The sequence below is a fragment of the Cygnus olor genome, chromosome 13 (assembly GCF_009769625.2).
Source record: "Cygnus olor isolate bCygOlo1 chromosome 13, bCygOlo1.pri.v2, whole genome shotgun sequence".
Taxonomy (NCBI): Eukaryota; Metazoa; Chordata; class Aves; order Anseriformes; family Anatidae; genus Cygnus; species Cygnus olor.
Window position 1 is genome coordinate 17,828,728 of NC_049181.1, and position 22,628 is coordinate 17,851,355.

The 22,628-nt window shown below is 44.2% G+C and overlaps 1 protein-coding gene and 1 long non-coding RNA gene across 4 annotated transcripts in view; one reads left to right on the forward strand and one right to left on the reverse strand.

Annotated features, from left to right (window-relative positions):
- Window positions 1-22,628, forward strand: part of TRPC5 (transient receptor potential cation channel subfamily C member 5) — a 98,382-nt gene that overhangs the window by 66,535 nt on the left and 9,219 nt on the right. For all 3 annotated transcript variants that reach the window (XM_040572301.1, XM_040572302.1, XM_040572303.1), the window contains 4 exons: window positions 671-993; window positions 5,373-5,568; window positions 21,612-21,818; window positions 21,998-22,039. In XM_040572301.1, the coding sequence (XP_040428235.1) occupies window positions 671-993; window positions 5,373-5,568; window positions 21,612-21,818; window positions 21,998-22,039 (768 nt within the window). The remainder of the gene's footprint in view (window positions 1-670; window positions 994-5,372; window positions 5,569-21,611; window positions 21,819-21,997; window positions 22,040-22,628) is intronic.
- On the reverse strand, window positions 8,165-14,181 carry LOC121077252. Its single transcript, XR_005823968.1, has 3 exons — window positions 13,987-14,181; window positions 13,097-13,204; window positions 8,165-10,893 (listed from the first exon to the last, which is right to left on the reverse strand). It is a non-coding gene; the product is annotated as an uncharacterized LOC121077252 (long non-coding RNA).

A 22,628-nucleotide genomic window follows, 5' to 3' on the forward strand; every position in this document is an offset into this window, starting at 1 on the left:
AATAAGGAAATTAATACAAAGACAGCATTTTGGTTCTGGGCTGTTGGCACCTTTTTGAGATTACATTGGAGGGAAAGCATCCACTTCTGGTGTTCCATCATTCATTGCTTTCCTTATTCCCTTCTTTCATTCTCATTCTTCCTGGAATTAGCAGTGTTTTGAAGGTGCAGTAATATTTAGGGGGAAAAAGAAAAAAAAGATAATTGGAAATGACCTGAACCTGCTATGGGGCAGTCCAAACCCTTTTAAGCGTTTAAAGAGAAGAAGATCACACGTGAACCCAAGGACCTGCATTACCCACAGTGAATTTGAAATTCAGAAGGCCTGTTATCTAAATTTAGGCTAAGTACAGTCCACATACCAGAAACCCCTAGAAAAAAGCTGGTCCCACTAAGCTATTCGTATTGGGGGGTCTAAATCTGTAGGAAGTTCATAAGAAGGCTTCATTAAACCTAAATCTCTGCCCTGATCAACTCAGCTTCGGTCCTGATTCCTGAATTCAGTGACTCCTGAACTGACACTTGGGAGTTGAAAAGCACTTCTTGTGTCACAAGTACCTGGTTAGTATTTATTTACATGTAAAGCATTAGTATTAGCAGGTGTGAGTGTTCGAGTTATCTCAAAATCATGACAACATAATTCACTTTTATACCCTTGTTATTTCTTTCAGTATAACGGTTCTCGTCCAAGGGAGGAATGGGAAATGTGGCACCCGACTCTCATCGCAGAAGCCCTCTTTGCAATATCCAATATTTTAAGTTCCTTGCGTCTCATATCCCTGTTTACAGCAAATTCACACCTGGGACCCTTGCAGATTTCTCTGGGACGCATGCTGCTAGACATCCTTAAATTCCTTTTTATCTACTGTCTGGTGCTTCTGGCTTTCGCCAATGGACTGAACCAGCTTTATTTTTATTATGAGACCAGTGCCTCGGAGGAACCCAACAACTGCAAGGGGATCCGATGTGAGAAACAGAACAATGCCTTCTCCACGTAAGATGTTCTTTCCTTTATGATTTTAAGGGTGACTTACACTGTCTCCTCTCTTACCTGCCTTTGCGTGTTGTCTATCATTGTGCCGAAAGTGTCTTTATTTATTCATTTGCAAATATCAGGTGAGCTGCTCAACTGTGCAGGAAAAGTGTGAGTTAACTGGGGCAGAGAATTCTGCTGAGCTTTGCTGTCACAGAAGGGCTTTTAGGTCTGGAAGTGAGAGACGATCATTTTAGTTCTGGACCAAAAAGTCTTTCTACGTGATCCTGCAACTGAAATTTTATGATGGCTACGTACAATTTCAGGATATCTGAGAAAGCAGGTATCCTGTTGTAGTAGTTGTTTTGTCTTATTCTGGAGGAAAGGGGGGAAAGCTAAACAAAATGTAGAAAACAAGGGATAAACATATGAAAAAAAACGTATTAATAAATAACATGACAGAGCAACAACAGTCTCACCTAGGCCATTTTTATACACAGGAGGTTACAGGCTTCTCTGATTCTCTTGCAGTGGGGTGAGACTAAAATCACATCAAAATCCATTTTGCTGGAAATGCTGGTACTTTACTGAGAGGTTGGCATGGAAATCACTGTGCTGACAGCTGGCAGGGCTGAAAGACAAAGCACATGCTGAAAAATAACATGAATTGTCTTTCTGATCTATTTGTTTTAATTACTAATAGTGGAAATAATTATAATAATCAGCCCCCATCCGATTGTTCTTGCTGGTTGCACAGTACTTAAAACACAAAGGGAAGAGAAATAAATAAAGCACCGTCTAGAAAAGGGCCTACGCCCTGCAAGCAAGCAAAACAAAACTGTTGTCCACCACGTCAGGCAAAATTAAATACAACTTAGCATAATGCCCAATAATTCTCCACCCTTCTTCAGCTGAAGGCTGGAGGTTAAAAAAGGATTCGTGTCATTTTTGCACTGTTATCAAAAGCAAATGATGGCTGACGCCACATTGGAAGAGGGAAGATTCCAACATTGTCTCTGTCATTGGCCCTCCTTACAAGAAGGGGGAGATTTTCCTGGGATAAAGTCCAACCTTACAAGAGCCTCATAACCAGAGAGTCCTGGTAGACCATATGTGCTGCCGTTTCCACTGCAGAGCAGGAACACCATAGGCTTGATTAATTTTCTCATTAAACCCATCTATATCTGGAGGAAGTGAATGGACCTGCACTGTGCTAATGAAAAACAGAATTAAAGACTCCAGTCTTTTTTCTGTTTTAATTGTTCGGTATGCCCCAGAAATGTGTTGTGCTGCCCTTGCGAAGGAATTAAATAACAAATGCTATTCCTTGATCTACATCCATATTGATGGAGCAGCCAGAGGGAGAAATGTTTGGCAAGCACAATGTTTGTTAAGTGGCAACTTCTAGCTCGGGAAGGGTCAAAACCACAAAGCTCAGGACTGGAGTGTGCCTTTCCCTGGAGCTACACTGAACAGATGTATTCCAGTTCTACATTCTGGTTTGGACCTGTCTCCACTGCAAACCAGTTGTTTTACAGACTTCACTGTTGGCAGATTAGTGGAGCAAGCAAAAACAAGATTTGACTAAAGAAAAAGATGAGCAGGAAGAAAAAAAAACCCCAACAACAACAACAAAAAGATTCTCAAGTAAGTAAGAACGTACAACATCTTGAGAACTAGAAATGATACAGAACCACTTAACAGAAAGTGTGTGGATCAGCTTAAATACAAACCACAATTTCTCCCACCCTAACATGCAGTTTGAGCCCCCCTGCCAAGGAGAATGTAGCACAGGAAGGAAATTGAGGGGGCTCAGCCTTTATGACAGAGGTTTGTTTAAAACAAAATCGCAGTGGGAGGGGATCCATTAGGACTGAGGTCTCCTGGCAGGGGACAGAATGCTCTGCAGTTACTTTTTTGTTTGAGCCTTTCTTAAGAAATTTATTTAACATGTTCTTAAAAGTTTAAATAGTCGTTATTAACACCCCCAGTACAAGCTGACATTTGGCCCTTGAGCAGACGCACAGCATGGGTGAATGGCTAAGAACGAGCAACCTGCAAAACAGAAAATTACATCGTTGGGCTGGGGAGAGCAAGCATGACTACAGTGAATTCAAATCAGAGCTGGTGTTACCTCAACTTTGCTCGTAGTTCATCCCTAATGGAAGAATAAATGTGAAAAGCTTTCAATCAGTCCCCTTTGATTCCTACCAGCATTTCTAGGCAGACACACAATAAGATCTAATTTTGTAAGGGAAGGAAAAGCAGGACACTGTTCGTGTTTGTGCAGCTTGTTTAAAATGTGACGACTATTTACTGGTGCATTATTTCCTATTACTCCCAAAGGAAGGGTTTCATATTTTTTTGGTGAGGAAATTTTCTGCATCGCAAACACAGATCACGGAAAAGTAATATTCCTTCGTGACAGCAATGAGGTGAAGACATGAATAATTTAAGTTTTTATGGTGTGGCTTAAGCATCCCTGAGAAAGCAGCGTGTCTCCTGCTTAGGCAGGCAGTTTGAAAGTATGTTTAGCACTGTGCTTCTGGCAACTGCAGAAGGGAGAAGAGAGAGAGGAAGAGGAGGAAGGGGAGGAAGAAACCACTTGCACCTTGCTGTCTGCAGAGAGCTCACGGGAGAGTTGGGCTGGCAGCTGGGCTGAGCCCCACCTGAACAGTGAAAAAAGATTGTAGTTCTTGCCTGTCATTAAACAAGGAGGAAAGTCTTAAGTCTTACTTCTGTGCAAAGCTGCAGAAACCATTTGCTGTATTTCTCAACTGTGACTACATGCCCACATGTTAATATATTGGCCTTAATCTGGGCACAGTTACACTCCTGGTTGTAAAACTGGGCGTTCAAGGCAATGCACTAAGTATTTCTGACACTGATTTCAGTTTCATGTAAGCATGACAAGGACCTCCATTTCTCCTGAGCCTACACCCTAATCAGTACTTTCACCATCAATAGTTAAAATAAGTTAAAAGATAGCAAGCACTCCGCTATTTTTAATAGCAAAATGCTTAGCATTCTTTGCTTAATACTTATTTTACCATTACCTCACTTATTTAATAACCCTAACAGCCTGACTTCTAGGAGAAAGGATTTTTGCTTTAGAGTCTTTGTAATTTTGGCCAGTGAAAAACGATGTCCACAAAGCACAAAGAAACTAAATCCCCATATAAAGCATGGGGCTATGTGTGGAACAGATGCCTGGAGAAGCCAGGAGAACAGATTCCTGGTATGTTAAGTAAAGTATCCGAATTTATTTTTATTGATTTTTCTAGTAAGAGCATTTGAAAGTATCTACTGACCCCAGGCCAAAATGGAAACTCTTAAACAGGCATATAAATGTCATTTTTTGATGATATAAATGCCATATTTTGGAAAGCCAAAACAAAGAAGCCCAAATAGAGCAATTATTTAGATTGCTGATTATGTATTTGACGTGATTGCAAAAGGTCACTTGTCTCTGGCTGAAGCAAACTGAGACCTGGGATGATCTCATCAGCTGTAAAGCACAGGGGGGTCAGGTCTAGTTCATCTCTGGATGGAAGACTTCAAAAGAAGAAAACCTCTCAAGCTGAATTAATGCGATGACTCCCTTTCATCTGAGTCATTACTGATCAATTGTTGCAGCATGATACTGAGGGCACTGCTCTGCGGTGGGTGGGAGCTGCTGCACAAACAAGAGCAGCATTTTCAGCCACGTGCAGTGCTGTCAGGCAGGGTGCTAGCAAGCTGGCCTGGCTCACTTGCAGTCCGAGTAATTGCAAGCTGTTAGCCTACATCAGTGCAGAAGGTTCAAGAGGCTGTGACTTCTTGCATCTCCTCCCTCGTGATGCTTTGTTGTGACATGCAATTTGGTCATGCTGTACTTGAGCATGGGCTCCGTGAGCATTTAGTTTGCAGACATGTTAATGATGCAGGCACTGGTTAAACAGGAGAGGTTATATCTCTGTGTAACAGCAGTGTCACTCCATGCCAGTTTTAATTAGAGGGAATATACTGGGGTTCTTTTTGCATGTGTCAACATTGGGAAAGGGATTTGTCATTTTTTTTCACAGCAGTTAGGCTCGTTGCATCTCACAAGGATGTGATTCTCAGCCAGGTAGTGGATGTTGTTGATGTGATGCAACTCTTCCAACGGGTCACTGTAGCTGGAGTGCAGACTGCCTCCCGGGGAGAGTAAATGGCTGTGCTGAGCAGCTGCTCCGTGGCATCCCACGCTCCCGATGTTGATCCATTCCCACCTGAGTGCTCCCAGTGCTGGAGTGCTTCCAGTGCCACCAACAGAGCTCTCACATGGGGTGACACCCAACCTCAGCACATCCAGAACTCCTAAAGGCATTGATTTCCATCTCCCAGAGCCAAGTAAAAATCTGTGTTTATTTTTCCTTCAGACTTTTCGAGACCCTCCAGTCGCTCTTCTGGTCTGTGTTCGGTCTGCTGAATCTCTATGTCACCAATGTGAAAGCCAGACATGAGTTCACAGAATTCGTTGGAGCCACTATGTTTGGAACCTACAACGTCATCTCTCTTGTCGTGCTGCTGAACATGCTCATAGCCATGATGAACAACTCCTACCAGCTCATTGCTGTAAGTTATCTTATTCTCTATCTTTTCGTGTTCGTTTTTCCCCACTGCCTCATCTGTTTGCCTTGTAGCAAGTGTGTGTCTTCTGGGACACTGGAGACTGCTGCCCCCACTCTTTGACAGCAGATAGTTGGGATTTCTACTCAATAGCTTGAATCATGCTTGTGGAGGAGGTTTTGCTCTGTTGTAATGTTTCATATCTGGAAAAAGCTTATTACCTCTGAATTGCCCTTGTCTTCTCCTGTAGACTAACCTTACTGATCACTTTGTCATTAGCAGCTGATTTGCTGTGTAGCAGAGAGGGCATATAAAAGGAAGCCTTTCCGCTGCATTTTAGCCCATTTGTTTTTAACTTGCTTTTTTTTTTATTTGTATATTTTTCCCCTCCTCTCCTATTACTGCTTTCTCATTTGAAACTGTGTGTATCGGGCACCCAATCTGCAATTTCTTATTCCATACTCTTCCCACTGAAATTAGATCATTTCCATCTGGAACTGCGACTAGTCTCCTGGCAGCTGACTCCCTAAACCTGTAATCTGAGATTCCTGGGTAGCCTCAGCACAGGATGAATCTGAGCTGAGGCAGCTCCAGGCTGCCAGTTGGCTGTAGAGCCAGTTTCAGACTTAACTTTATCTTCATACAAATGTTCAAAACTGGTCTCTCTACTGTAATCTCATTCCATGTGCCTAAAAGCCAATCTGTACATTTATAATCACATTTGTCAACAGATTGAAAACTAAAGCAGCATGGCTCTGCATTTTAAGGGTCTTTAGGTAAACTACTCAGAAACAGTACGGAACAAAGCTCAATTCTGTGTGCGGAGCACTTAAGGTAAACCAGTGGGCACTTTCTAAAGAAGAGCTGATAAAAAGTGACATCAACTATGAACAGAAACAGGAGTTACAAAGTCATTTGTGTCCTCAGTTGGTCACTCAGAAGTACAGGCAGAGGAGAGACTTTCCTTTGCATTGTATGACTGCTGGATTTACTCTAGACTAAGGTGGAGGAGACATCCATCTTTTTCTCAAAACAGAGAAAAAGAATCTGCACCAGCTTTGCTACTGCTTCTATTCCCAACTTCCTGGGGAAACCTATGGGTGAACTCTTTCGCTGACTGAAGCACACAGAGAAGACTGTTGAGTTGTCTGCTTGAATGGTTTCCACAACTGCTGTTGATTACCTGCTGATTCAAGCGGCTCCTAAATTCAGTTATCTAGTCAAACTGAGCAGAAACCCAGCCAAATCGGTGATACTTTAGAACATCTGATCTTTATCATGTTAAAAAGTATGAGAAAAACTGGACCATTGACCTTCCAAAGGAGCAGGAAAGCAGCTTATCACAAAGGCATCCTTTATCAGTCTGTTTCAATGCTTTAAGTGCTTTCTCTTTGTTCACTGCTACTCCTCACATTCCAGGGAGACTGGAATGAGGGGCAGAAAACAAAGATGTTCTCTTTAGACATTTTCTCTCATTCCCCTTGCTTTATTGTCATCAAACAGGCTTGTCACTGACACAAAGCCCAAACTTAAGACTAGCTGAAGAATGGAAGTATTTGTTATTCACTGGGATATAAACCACTCATCCTTCTTTTCTCAGAATAATTTGAGTGCTGCAATGACACATTAGAAACAATCCCACGTCTTAGAGAGACCCATCATAACAATTAACTGAAGTGACAGGTCCAGAGCATGGAAGTCTGTTTTTTTGGAAGTTTTTGTATACACAGCATTTGGGAATAGTGAATTCCTTCATCAGAAAGTACGGCTTATGAGAGACCTGGAGGTAAAGGGCTGGAATCACCAGGCATAGCCTAGGCATAACAAGCAACTCAGCGTGCAGCGTGAGGCCCCTGCTCAGAGTAACAACAATGAAAATGCTCTGGGATACTTCTTTGTCACTTAAGCTGTCATATTGCAGTTGCTACAGAGAGCAGTGACATTTCTTGGGAAGACAAGAGACAGTCACTTCCAGCCTCGGCTGGGGCACTGCGTGCTGCTTTGTTTTTTGAAGCTAACATTTCTGCATGCTCATAACATTCTCCCAGGGACAGGTTTTCTTCATGTGTCTTCTAAGGGCAAACATCAATTAATTTCTTCCCTGAAGAAAATAGCTCATTAATAAATGTTGAGCTTTACAACTGTGGGTCATTTTTTTAACCTCCTGTAATCAGCTCTCCCCCTTCTGAATCACAGTAGACAGGTTGCTAACAGGGCATTTCCTCCTCCTGATGTTTATATTACATCGAGTACACATTGAATGACAGCATCCCACCAGGGAGGGAGGAGGAGAAAGGGCAAGACACCCTTGGAGTGGGGTCTTCTTCCCAAATACAGCAGTAGAAAATCTTTTGCTCTGTGCAGGACTACAGAGAAATAAAATGAGCTAAACATCAGGAATAACAGCATACCATTGCTTGTTGATTTCCCAGCAGCTGAGTGGTAAGAACATCTCAATTAATTCAACTTGCTAATGAGCCAGTGGCACTGCTGCAATGCAAGCATTCTTTCTCCCCTCCTTTCTTCCATCTCTCACTTCATAGCCGTTTTGTCACCAACACAAAGCCTTCAGGCTTGCTGTTCTCTATTGTCTCATATACACATGAATTTCTGCTGTGAAGTCAGAGGAAGGAGAAGGCAAAGCTGTTCCTGCCCTTGGTCATGTCTCCCTGGTATGGGATTTGGGCTCGCTAGTTCGTTAAGTACCACAGACACATGGGTGAAACCACTGCGTATCTGTGGAAGGCAGAGCAAGGCAAGCAAAGAGTAAAACATGCACAGAGCTTTGAGGGATTCCTGACTCACAGAAGAATTTTTCTGAAATAATTTTGTTGTGTGGTTTTTGTTTAGTTGGTATTTTTTGTCGCTAAGCTATTTCAGACTTCAATACACATATTTTATAGGGGTACCCTGAAGCCATTTTGATACTGATTTTTTTTTTCATGCCAGACCGTTGTCAGTAGCGGATTATGGGAGACACTATGTTTTACTGAAAATGCAAACAAAATCCAAAGGCACAATGAAATGTCCACGCATTGTGGGCTGTTTCAATTTGGGAAGATCAGAATGTTCTATACAAGCAGCACAGAATGCAATTGGATGTTATGCACTGCTGGGTCTCTCATCTAAATACCTTCCCAGACGTGACAGAAATACCATCCCCGATGAATGCAAGAGGAATGTGTCGTGATGACAAGAGGAAGGACAATGGGACTTATCTGAGAGTAGCCAGGTGTCTCCATCACTCACAAGTAGCATAAAGTAACAGAGTGGGTAATGAGCACATTTTATGTGATAGGCTGTTTCTTATAGGGCTGCCACTTGGCTGTGTCTGAAGTTATACAATCCTCCTGCCAGTCTTCTTTTTTTTTAAATGTGCTGTTTTTTCAAAACACTGTGACAGTGGGTATTGTGACACCCACGCACGCATGTCTTCTAGGGCCTGAAGGTGCAGGTGCATTTTTGGTGTTCTGTGATGCAAGTGCATTTTGCAGGAAACCAGCAATCGATATGTATTTTCTGAAAGCATGTTCCTCATGGACACATCCACCAGAGTCTGGAAAGCCACACAAGAATTACTCACTGGGACCGTACAAACAGTTTTGACTATGCAGCTGCAGGAGCAAGGGGAAGCAAGATCGATGGAAGAACAGGAACTAAGACTCCTTCAGGAGGGAAACCGTAGGGCTGTGATTTGGATTCCAGGTGGGTTAGAGCGACAAGTGACACACAACAGCACTGCAGCACCAGGCATCCCACTGACATTAGGGAGAGCTGTAAGCCCTTGCAGTTTCCAGAAGTTTTAGAGAAGAACAAAGATGCTTAATGCCTCAGGAATAGCACCACACCAAAGCAAGTCTGGGAAAAATTGCCCTTAACTACTGCTACCATGCAGGAAAGTGAAGGTGTTACTTCTGCATGCTTAATTTTTTCCAGTGCATCTCTGAAGGTAGCGTGTGACCAAACTGAGAGCTACCAGTGTTGATATTGGAGAAATGAGCACTTTGGACACCAAGCGAGGAGTGCAGGTTTAAATGATAGAATGAAACAGAGTGAATTAGCACATGTTGTGGAGAAGAAGAATGAAAAAGATAAATATGGTGTATAGCAAAACAAAAGCTGTATAGTAAACAGAAACAGTTGGTATGTACAGCTAAAAATAAGCAATCACTTTTAGGAAATCGACTTTCAGTGTAGGGGTGCTGTACATGGAATTTTCTTCATTTTTTTTCAGAGTAGAGAGCTTAGAAATGAAAACACAGAAGAGTATAAAAAAAAATCCAGTTCCCTGTGCCATTGTTTCCAGCATGACTTTGGATTTTCCCCAGGAGGGAGTACCGAACGTCTCTTGATCTACAATGAAAAATAAATTCCTCTGGTTCTCTATACCAGCTGAAGTCCTTCACCACCATAGCAGTAACTGGTAGCCAGTTTACTTCATGACAGCTGCAGAAATTCCCTTCCTCACAGTGAGCTGTGATCCTTCGGGCTGTCCAAAACTATTGTACCTCCTCTGCTGACGTGAACTGCACAATTACTACTTGGTGTTTCTGCTAAGGAAGAATTTTACAAATCACAAAATTTAATTCAGATGTAGAGCTGGACAGTCCCTGCACATGGCAAGGTTTGGGATGGTGGATTGTCCCCCTGTAGAGGTGAGGCCAGCTCCAAAGCCCAGACTAATATCCAAGCTCTGCTAAAGCATCAGGAAGTGTTAGTCTCACAAGAGCCATTCAAGAACCATTAATTCGAATTTCTTAAGAGAAATTGAGATGTGTTTGGTTTTGAACTCTGTCATACAGCAGGAAATGAAATTATGTGCTTGTTGTCAATATGAGCTGGGATTAATAATTCATCTTGAAGCTTTTTACGGAGTAACAAAGCAACTAGGCTCTAGAACGGGAGTTAAATGACTCTCCTTTGGTTTGCCAGCTGAATGAAGTATCGGCGTTTGTTCCCCGGTTTTATGGTCCTCAGGTGCTCCAGCTGGCTGCTGCACACATGCTGCTGTCACTGTTCACGTACAGACCCCATGTCCTGGGTGCAGGCAGTATGCTCAAGCCCTTCCTTCAATCTGGTGTAATTGTAGTCATCCAAATCTCAGTTACCGCACTCTCAAAATTCACCCATCTCATCAGTAACAATTAATTAAATCACAAATCCTATTGAACTGCCTCAGTGCCTTCTGCAACCTCTGGACAGGCAGATTTCCATCGCTCTCCAGTTCCCTCCTTGGGAGCTCATATGGCTTTTGAGGGGTGGGATTGATGCCCAAGGCTGGGTGCTCTCTCTGGAACTGATGACGGGGTGCAGAGGACTCCCAGTAGAATTCTGTTTGAAAAGAAGGGAAATAGATCTCAGTGATGATGTGCTGCGATACCGCCATACAGCGAGAGGCCAGTGTGTGGAATTAGCCCCGGAGCCTTGCTGTAGACTGGCAGGCAGCTTAATTGCTTTTTGTTAGCAAGCTAAAGTATTCATTTGAAGGTGTAGAACTGTTTGTCTTTTTGCTGGCTTTGGCCTAATTACATATAACCCATGGACTTGAATCAAGTTGTTAATATTCATCTGGTGTTTGCAGAGCCTCTAAATGGGAGCACTCTCTATGCTCTGACTTCATATTCTGCATCTTTCTTCTGTTGTTAGAGCAGACAAAGCTAATTTGCCATCCTAGGGCCCGATCCTTGCAAGCCCTTGCTCATGTAAGTGTTGTCAGCAGGATCAAAAAGGTAAAGCTTTCTGGTGTTTTTAATCTTTTTTTTTTTTTAAAAAAAGGTATTTATCTGACCCCGTGTGCCGCCAGGGCCAAATCACCTGGGCGTTATTCAGAGGAGTGTAAACATGACATTTAAGTAAAGACCAAGATCTTCAAGTTTTGGGGTGACCCCAGGGTGATTTACGATATTATAGAGAATTTGCTGGCCCTGGCGTGGCTGGGTTTTGTTTCCCCTGATGTACTTACCACGCCAGTGCCCCACATGACAGGTCAATAACTCTCTGCCCATTACATCGAAGCACCGCAGCGAGGTTTGCTCCTGCTACATGACAGAAGCCGAAGTATCCAGATGGACCCACACAGGTTGCAGCTCCCTGCATTAGCCCATCTTTTATTTAGACCTGACAAGCTCAATTAGCATTATCTCGTGCTTCTGCACGAAGGGGACTTCTGTTAAGACGGCGGAGGAAAAGGGAAGAAGTGGAAGATAAAGGAAAATGTTTTTGAGGAAAAAGCAGTCAAAAAAGAAAAGGGATTTGTCTGTGGAGAACTGTCACCTGATGGTAAGCAATGGGAACAGCTATATTAAGACTCCCCTGAAATATGACTTTTTAGATTCTAGTCACAGAATCACAGAATCATCTAGGTCGGAAGAGACCTCCAAGATCACTGAGTCCATCCTCTGACCTAACACTAACAAGTCCTCCACTAAACCATATCACTAAGGGCTACATCTAAACGTCTTTAAAAGACCTCCAGGGATGGTGACTCAACCACTTCCCTGGGCAGCCCATTCCAATGCCCAACAACCCTTTCGGTAAAGAAGTTCTTCCTAATATCCAACCTAAACCTCCCCTGGCGCAACTTCAGCCCATTCCCCCTCGTCCTGTCACCAGGCACGTGGGAGAATAGACCAACCCCCAGCTTGCTACAGCTTCCTTTGAGGTACCTGTAGAGTGCAATAAGGTCGCCCCTGAGCCTCCTCTTCTCCAGGCTGAACAACCCCAGCTCCCTCAGCCGCTCCTCGTAAGACTTGTTCTCCAGACCCCTCACCAGCTTCGTTGCCCTTCTCTGGACTCTCTCGAGCACCTCCATGTCCTTCTTGTAGCGAGGGGCCCAAAACTGAACACAGTACTCGAGGTGCAGCCTCACCAGAGCCGAGTACAGGGGGACAATCACCTCCCTAGACCTGCTGGCCACACTGCTTCTTATACAAGCCAGGATGCTGTTGGCCTTCTTGGCCACCTGAGCACACTGCTGGCTCATATTCAGCCGACTATCAACCAGTACTCCCTGGTCCTTCTCTGCCAGGCAGCTTTCCAACCGCTCATCTCCCAGCCTGTAGCGCTGCTTGGGGTTGTTGTGCCCCAGGTGCGGGACCCGGCACTTGGCCTTGTTCAACTTCATACAGTTGGCCTCAGCCCATCGGTCCAGCCTATCCAGATCCTCCTGCAGAGCCTTCCTACCCTCGAGCAGATCGACACACGCACTTAACTTGGTGTCATCTGCAAACTTACTGAGGGTGCACTCAATCCCCTCATCCAGATAATCGATAAAGATACTAAAGAGGACTGGCCCCAGTACTGAGCCCTGGGAGACTCCGCTAGTGACCGGCCTCCAACTGGATTTGACTCCATTCACCACAACTCTTTGGGCCCAGCTAGCCAGCCAGTTTCTAACCCAACGAAGCGTGATGTTAGTGCTTCATGGATTTCCTCTTCAGCACACTGCAATATAGCAAGTAAGTTCACGCTAATTATATAGGTGAAACAGGATACATACAACTCCATCCAATTAAACAGAAAGATTTTTAAGAACCTGGGTGCTGTGCTGCAGGTCCTCAGTTGCAGTTCTGTACTTGTGGAGTCACAGTGTCGTCTGGTACAGTTCCCCACAGCTCCTCAGCTGCACACCCAGCTCCAGAATCTGGGGGAGAAATAGGGATCTCTTAAATCAGTGCTCTGTGCATGGCTCGAGATTCAGTTATGGGACTTGAGCGATCTCATACCTTCATAATGGTTTCCTTTCTTTTGCCTCAAGGATATGTTTAAACAACCAGAATATTTAGCTACAATTTTTCATTTTTGAGCAATTTTTCAAGTTTTGGCAGCTCAGCTCATGCGCTGCATTTAAGTGACTGTGCAAGCAGGCTGCTGTCTGGAGGCGTCAGACACCGGCTTCTCCCACCGGTGCTGTGACCTTTACAGACTCAAGAACAGACACAGTCCATCTCCACTCCTCTGCTGAGGGTGGGCAGTTCACAACCAATGATAAAAGCAAAAAATACCTGAACAGCTGTGCGTGGTTTCACTGATTAACTATAAAAGTTTGGGAATTATTATTTTATTCTTCATGTTACTTAAGGAAGGATTATAAAGGCTATATATATATATATTTATATAAAGAGGTTGTAAAGTCTAACAAGATACCGAGCCTTGATCCCCGAGGCCTGCCTGATTCAGGGCAATTCCTGCAGAACATGAAAACAGCTCCCAAGGTCAGACCAGTGATGAATTTACTGTTGTTGCTACATTTCTGGCCAGCTGGATGTGGCCAGATATCCTGGTACACATTTGTATAGCATAGAAGCCAGTAGCAAAGAACATAAAATGTACTTTGTGAATATTCATAATCAGAGCTCAGATCTGAAAGTTACAAGTGGCCTTATCTAAATAATACGTTAAATAAACTGCTAGAGCTGTAAATACCTTTGGGAATAACTGACATCGCGTTTCCCGGTTGAAATCACACCCTCTTAATGGCGCAGGCTGGATCCTGAGATCTGAAACTCACAGGTGGACCCTAACTGGGATTTTGCTTCTTGGGACTACTTTCTCTTAAAAAGAAAAAAAAAAAAAGGAAAAGAAACAAAAAAACTAATGAAGACAGCTACAGAGAAGTATGTGATTCTCCTTGATATCTGGCTCTTAACCAGTCTAGGAATAAAATTCAAGACATTTCTTCATCCTTGGAAGACTCTAATCCCAGGTTGCTCTGCTATGCAGAAAAAATAAGCTGTGATATTTTGGAAATAGCACGAGTAGAAATCAGGCTTTCTAATTTGCCACAGTACTAAAAGTCACCAGTGCTCAAACACTTGGGGTTAGACATCCTTTTTCAGCCCCCCCATTTCTCCATGGGCATGTGCAAATTACTTGATTGTGACCTGGCTGGAGGTCGTTAACATTATCAGCACAGATATCCGCCTTATCTCTCTGACTGCCAGCTTGAAAAGAGGCTCTTATCAGCTGGAGATAAGGAAGAGAGAATGGATGGCAGGAAGAACAAAGCCTTGGTGATATCTCTCTCATTGTTTCTTCTTGCTGAGTTTTTTTTAGAGCACTATTTGTCTACACGACCTTCATACAGCTCTGATTTATTTGACTGTTAAAATAAAAACTGAACTTTGCTGGAATATGACTGAAGAACAAAAAGGAGTCAATTCAAATAATTTAACTACACTAAAACCAGCACAACGCACAGCTCTCTGCGTTTCCTCAGATATAATATTCCCTGGCCTTCTCATTAGCCATCGCTGTTTCCATCCAATGTGCTGGTGGGAGATTAAAGGTAATTGATATATATAACCTACATACGTGGTGGAATGGTGTGCACTGCAAGCTGTAATAACAATGTTAATTACGAGTAGCTTCTGCACCCAGCCGATATAAAGAGCAGAGCTGCTAAGGCATGCATTTTCCAGGTACAAGCAAACTGATTCCCTGGAGCTGGGCAAACCAGCCACACTGCAGCATGGAGGGACGTCAGAGGAAGTCGTGGTCAGCGCATCAGCAACGTTGCTGGGCCTTTTCTAACAGCTCCAGAGCGTTTCTGGGGCAATTCCCAAGCACAAAGGGAAAGTTCCCAAGAGGACTTCCCATAAACATCTGTAACTGGGACCCATGAAACTTCGCAGAGTGACAGTTACCTTGCTGGGAAGTAACATGTGCCTGCGGAAAGCAAGTAGCTAATACTACGGGGCGGTAAGATTTATATGCTAAATCCTTGGCAGAAAATTTAATAGCCCCTAAAGCAGGAGATGTGAAGATAGCTTACATTTGATGTTCCTTAACAGCAATTTAAAACATTAGGACTACCATTTCTGTGAACCTGGGGCTTCCAGGCTTCCTCCTGAGATGGAGCTGCCACGATGCGCTGCAGCCGCAACATGTGCTGTCCTGCTTCTATCTGACCTTGACAGCTGGACCCAGGAGGCTGGGGGACGTTATTTTGGGTTTGATGCCACTTTTTTGTAAGATCTGGCCAGAGCAACTGGTGTGCTTGGACACAGATGGCATTTTGCTGCCCTTCAGTGCATGGCTGCCCTACCTGCTTCCGATGAGTGCTGCCTGTTGGCTTTGTGCTGTGCTCACTAAGGTGTCTCGAGCTTGGGCACTGCAAAACTAAATCTTTCCCCAGTTTCTCTTGTTAGCATCTTGTTCTATGGACTGTACCATGACTGGGCTCCTCATCTAGCTTGCAAGTTTTAAAGGCTCGCAGTCCCATTGATGGCTTGTCTGCTATGTCAGAATTTATTTATTTTTTCCTCCCGTGTGCTGTGTTTGATTTCCCCACCCAAGGGCCTCGCTGCCTCCTGCATTTTACCAGATAAGGCTTGGTCTTTTCTGAAACTAAGCCTTTACCTGTATCCTGGCCCAAGACTTCATTTTTCTTGTACCCCAGAGTCAGTATTTATGTGCATTTCTTCGAGACCTGCACACGTTTCATGAACGTGCTTTTCCTTTCCTGTGCTGGTGCCAGGACGTGCGCAGCAGACCCAGCTCCCTCCCACACCGAGCACCCTGTGCTTTCCTGCTTGCTGTGGTTTGCTCAACAACTCCCTGGCCACGCAGCTCCCCACCCCAGAGGTCTTTCACGCCTTAGGTGCTGGGCTGTGTCAGCCACAGACCCGTTCCCCCATTGCAAATGTCCTGTGGCTGCTCAGGACCCTGCTGTTCTGCCTGGTGCACTGTGATTTCGCACTAGAGAGTAGTTTCATCTCTTCATTGGCTGTCTCATTCCCTGTTCTAATTGCTTTTTCTAATGCTAGATAGTCCTCCTTTAGCAATTTTTCTTGTATTATTTTTGAGATTGATCCCATTAAGTTCTTATCCTTCAGTATGGCATCCCCAGCTTTGAAAGCAAAGTCATTTGTTGTCAGCTGCAGCTGAATTACCTGGGCATTAATTGCCTTTGTAGGTCCCAGATTTCACTCACAGATGATTTTTTTTCTCTGTATGAAATATTCTTATTTGAAAAATATTCAGCGCCATTTACCTCAAATAGCCTGTTTGGGTTTTTGCTGCTTGCTTCTCTGAGCTTGCCATTAAGCCCCCAAGCTCTGCCGATGTTATTACCAGCTTGCACAACACATATTACAAAATTAACAGTCTTGAAACTGCAGAAAAGTTGTCTGTGTTGGGTTCTGCAAAGATTAACGTTCTCCTGGCTCTCTTTCTGCACTGCTTTCTGTTCAAGACACACAAGGGCATATTTTTTTGTGCTAGCCTGCTTGAAAGCCATTACTGATATATTTCCTGTGCTGTTACCTGCTCTGGGTTTAGCCTGCAAAGAGCAATAAAGAGGCACACGAGATAGAAATATACTAAACATAGTTTAATGACTTTCTCCTGCACTTAGCAGCTCAGCTAATTATATGACAAAAAAGCACCTCTGACGTTCCTGTGCCTCTCAGGGAATGCCCCCCCCCCTTACCCAACTTGTGCTGCAAACAAGGTATGTCTACGAGAACCTCTTAAAGGTGGATGATGTGCCTCCTCCTTCCTCCCTGGAGGAAAGTCCAACAGCTTGGGCACTTCTTAACCTGTGGGGCTGCTGCTGGCACCTCCCGCGACAGCAGCAAAGAGCAGTCCTTGCAGAAATCACGCTGGCTACTGCCAGTGCTCCCTGCACACCAGGAGCTGCCTGCGCCTCCTTCCGAGGCACTCAGCCACAGCCAGACAGCCTGCTCCCCAGGGCATTGTCACAGCCCTCTATATCTGCATCTGACAGGCAGCAGCCTGATTTCCAGCTTAGCCCACTGACTGTTGTATAATAAAATACAAGAAAGGCACACGCAGCCCTTTTTGTGCCAGCTTGAAAGATGCTAGACATCTTTATACATTATTCTGCACAAAGGGGCGCAGGGAGGATTTGTATCCTAGGGACACACTTGTTTCCTCTCGTTCAAGGGGAGAAGCTCTCGTGCACCTCCTTGTAGCATAAAGGAGCTGAAGTAGCTGATTATCCTGTGATTGTCTTATTGTGGGTAAGTTTGGAGGTATCAGAGTGCCTGGCTGCTGAGCTTCATCATCAGCTCTGTGCTGTTCTCGCTGAGGGTTCGCAACGTGGCTCTGCACCAGCCTGCAGCAGCAGGGAGCTGCCGTAAGCCCTCGGAGCCCATCAGCCCTGAGCTAACGTACGCTCAGGACCCTCAGCCTCATCCCTGTGCTTTCAGGGATGCCAATTCAAGAGGCACAAGATTAGTCTCCTGTGCCCTGATGTGCCCCAGGCTTGTGCTCCAGCTCCTGGGGGCTAAGGTAAAAGTAACAGCTTTTTCCTCCACCAGCTTTTCAGCCGACAGGGAGCTGAGATACTAAATCCACGAACAGGTTGAGAGGAACCTAGATGCAGAGGTAGTCACCTAATACAGAGAGATGAAAGTCTTCCATTGATGGGGCTGTGCTGGCTGGGCCAGGACCAGCTGAGAAGCTGGATGTTTTTTTGGCAAAGTGTGATCTAAACCATATGGCCCAGCAAGGAGATGGTGATGGAAGTCTTTATAAAAAGCATTTTACAAAATGTAAACAACAGATTTTTCTGCACAAAGATAAAGATGGAGATTAATGCTTGAATTATCCTGGATAATTAGTGTAGCAGGTAATTATTTAAAATCTGGCACATCTGTGAATACATCACTTTGACTGAATTAGAAAATCCTCACAACTGCTACAGTAAGATGGCTCCAGCAGTCCCACAGGGAAATCTTTATGGGAGATTAATTCTCGCTTCAAATGGCAGAGATTTGCAAGAGGATTAGGTGGCCAGTATGACACATTCGCATTGTGACAGTAAGTGATCCAGGTTTTTTGTTCTCACAGAAGAGCCGAGTGGTGCTTTCTTTGAGTTCACGTGTTCTTTGAGCTTGAGGGCTCGGCCCTCAGAAGTAGTGTTTTATAGCTGAAAAGATGAGCAGTGCTTGAAGGAAGGTGGTGACAAGAACAAGGGCAAGAGCAACAGCAGCTTGAAGAGAGGACAGCGAAATCCAAACTTGGATTTAAAGTCCTAAAGCAGCAAGGTCACGCTTGCAGAGCTAGTGGATATGGTTTTCAGCTTACTATAAACTGTACAAAAAAGTTGGCACCTAACATTATATGAGACAGCGCAGGTCTTGGAGGACTGGGTGAGGAGCTGTGAGGACAGCATCTCCCGTGACCCATCTCAGCAGCTGCTGCAGGAGCTCCAGGTTTGACCATCACTGCACGGCTTCGCTTGTGGTGGCCAGGCCCAGGCCGAGCAAGGGAACGGCCAGCTTGGGTTGGGTTTTTGCTGTATTCAGGAGCTCATGGTGAGCGTTCACTCCCATGCAGTCTTCAACAGCTTAGACACAAAGCAGGCTGAGGCTCGGGCAGCTCTCAGAAACGTGAGTCCTGCTTTGTGGCCTGCTGGGGAGATACACCAAAAAGCTGGAGCACATCTGGTAGGCTACCAGGCCACACTCACAGCCAACGCAGCGTCTGGCTGTACCAGCAAATGCTTCAGGTTTGAATGATTGGGTATGAAATGATTGCTGAAGCATGGTACTCCCTGTACTCAGCCCAAGCGAGTTCAGAAAGCTGTTTTGTGTGCAGATCTCACTGCTTACAGCACTAAAGAGAGCTCTAACCAAGAAAATGGTGGTTTCCTGGCACACAAAAACATCCCCAGTAAAATCAAAATCGCTCCTTGCTGCATGATTCCAACACAGAACTGGTGCCAGGAGTTCTGATCAGATTTGCTCAGGTTCTCAAAACATCAAGGTGAATAATTGAGACAGGCTCAGTTTGTAAACCCTGGGGAATTCACAGCAGCAGAAGAGAGAGGAAAAAAAAAAGGAGATACTTTGGGCAGTGTACAGGGGGTCTGTCTTTTAAAGAAGGTTATATCGCATTCCTGGACTAAGACTGCACAAGAAGAAGTACCAGTGAGGCTGAAGCTGGCCTCCACCAGCCTCACCTGCAGGTGTATTTACATCAACAGGGATTTGTTCAGACCAACCACAAAACTTCCTCACTGAGAAACTACCACCAGGTTTCATGGTGCTGCCCTACGTCTGCAATCAGCCCCTATTCAAGCCCATATAGTACCATTAAATACCTTATTTTAAAGTAAAATAGCAAAAAGTACTCTCTACAGGAAGTTCATCATCCTTTTTCTTTCATTTCCCTCAAGCTAATTTGCAATCCCTGAGCTAGAGATTTGCCTTATCCTTCCCTACAAACAACATCCACTGCTAAATCACCTCCTCCCCCAAGACAAAAAAAAATAAAAATACACATTTCCATCCAAAATAACAGTCTTGCACTCTCCCTCAGCTACTGTTTTACCCTAAACTCAGTGTTTCCAGGTGTCTGCAGTTCCTGCACACTCTGAGAAAGCCTTGCAGCAGGGCTGAGTAACTCAGCACCACCCTCACGCTGCCACACTTAACGTGGATATTCCCCTGCAGCTGCTTGATCCAGCAGCTGCAGGTCTGCAGCCTTCAGAGATGCAGCCACTGCTGGACTTTCCCCTTGGGCTAGTAGTGAGCATGTCCATGGGGAGCTGCAGCTCAGGCCCTGGTATTTTGGGGCTATTCAGACCACCAGGATGTGCTCCCGGGCCACCGAGGCAGTTGTGTTAAACTGAGAGCTGCACGTAATTTGAAAACGCCATTAAAATGGAGCTGAGCTGCACTTCTCTGTCAAAATGTGAGCATATTTTAACCATGTCAGAGCACTGGAGCGTAGCCAGAATGCCAGTGTAATAATTTCTTGGGCATGACGTTCAGCCGTATTTTATTAAACTTCCTGTCCTACACTTCACTGCGTGGGTCTGAGGGCTGCTGCCTGCAGCCCAGCACCCCTTGTCCAGGAGGGCTGCTCCTTCCAGCCTCATTTAAATTTACTCAGAAACTTAAAATCATCACCATGTTTTTGGTTAACTCTCATGTCAGATACCGCAAACAAAAACACTAAACAGCTAAAACACCATAACTATCATCACTAAATTCCACGAAGGTAAGAGCACACATCCTTCCACTTAAATTCGGGGTGCTATTGCAGACTACGTTCAGCGCTGCTTGAAGGACTCAGTTTTCTTCCTTTTCTGCCCAGTGTCAGAATTCCTGCAAAACATGAAATAGGGGCATTTTTTAAACTTCAAAACCAGCACAAAGCAGCATGACATCCATTCTGAATATGGATTTCGTATTCATATGGACTTCATATGCAGAGAGAGCTGCATCAGCTCTCTGAATCCAGGCTGTAGGTTGATCTCTTTGCCCTGATGCTGAAGGGAGCACGCAGTTTGTTAACAGACAGCATGGCACGTTGGCTCCACAGACTAGACTGCAAATACCTCAATTTGGGGAGCTCCATTTTGCAGTCTGTAAGATCAGTGTCTTGCACAAACTCAGTATTTCTTGGTGATGCTATGGACATGCTGCACGTCTGCGTAGCTGTGAAGTGATGCTAATAACTTTCCACCTTTACTTTGTTAGGATGAAGAATACTAGAGCTAGCATGGTGTTGCAGCGATAATATAAATAAATAAATAAATAAATAACATTAAAATGTCTCCATTTTGTGTAATGATAATGCAGAGGCGAGATTTAAAATGTAGCACCCAGTAAAATTTATCACTTGTTTATAAACAAGAGCTGAATGAATAGATGCTATAAAACAAATCAACAAAGACCAGGAGAGATTTTTTTCAGGGACGAGTGTGAGAATTCATTGGATTTTGACATGAAAAACAAGGGTCTGTGATAATATAAAAGCAGTAGCAAAAAGAAAAAAAAAAAGTTTTCCTGCTTCTTTTACGGGTGAACTAATGTGCACGATCTCTAAATGATGAAGCATGTGAAATTTCTTTTTGCTATCATTACATTTCTCAGAGGTTGGTATTTTTATACTCAGCTACATTTCACACTGATTTTTTAAGTACACCCCCAGTGAGGGAGATGGAAGAATTGACACTGCTTTGCCTGCAGCCAGAGAAATGCTTTCTTGCTCACGTCACCTCCTTAGTCGCTGACATTTGCTTCAGTAAAGCCTGCCTAAAGCTGTTGATATTCTCTTTCCTCCTCTCACAGGACCATGCAGACATAGAGTGGAAGTTTGCACGGACAAAGCTCTGGATGAGTTACTTTGATGAAGGTGCCACTCTGCCCCCTCCTTTTAACATCATCCCAAGTCCCAAGTCTTTCTGGTACCTTTGCAAGTGGATTCACAATCAGCTGTGCCCAGGCAATGACTCTGACAATGAACAGAAGAGGCATGAAAACCTCAAAACATTCACAGTAAGGAGCTGCATGGTTTTAAACTTATTTTTTTGGGGGTGCTTGTGCATGTTCACAAGGGATGCTACTGTGCTGGTGCAGTAGAAGGTTGCTGCTGGATTGGGACTCGCCAAGAGCCATCACTACTCTAAAGACAGGATTACATGTTGGGTAACATGCCTCTGCCTTTCTCTTTGCAGGAAAGGCATGCTGACAACCTCATTCAGAATCAACATTACCAGGTAAACGCTCCTGCAGATCAAGTTTTTACTTACAGTTTCTTCTTCCTGCTTATTTTCTACTATCTCACTTCTTGCTTTCTTATAGAATACATATACAAGTGTAGGAGCTCCAAGAGGATCTTGCTTGTCATGGATTAAAACATTTCCTCGATAGAGGTGGGGTGGTTTAGTAAATCACTCCTAGCCTTTCACCTGCTCTGAAAACAGCAAACTTGCCAGGTATCTCTCCGGTTGCTGAAGTCAAGGCAACATCACCATTGACTTCAGAGGGATCAGACTGTCATGTTGTTCTGATTAAAACCGTTTTTGCAGCATTTTTACATACTCTCAAATTGCTCCTCTACTGCTTTTTTTCTGCAAGACATCCCTAATCCTAACTCAAACAGCAGTTGAGATTTCGTTCAGTTTTGGACAGCTCAGGAAGGAGGAATTGTTCCTTTGTTGAATTTTGCTGTTTCTGTTCATTCTCAGCTTGCTTGTCATCAAGTGTTCATTAAATTCAACCTACAAAAGGATGAAGCGGTATTAAAAACACCAGCTTCAGTATTTGAATTCAATGTGATTATGCCAGCATGCTGGAAGGACAAAA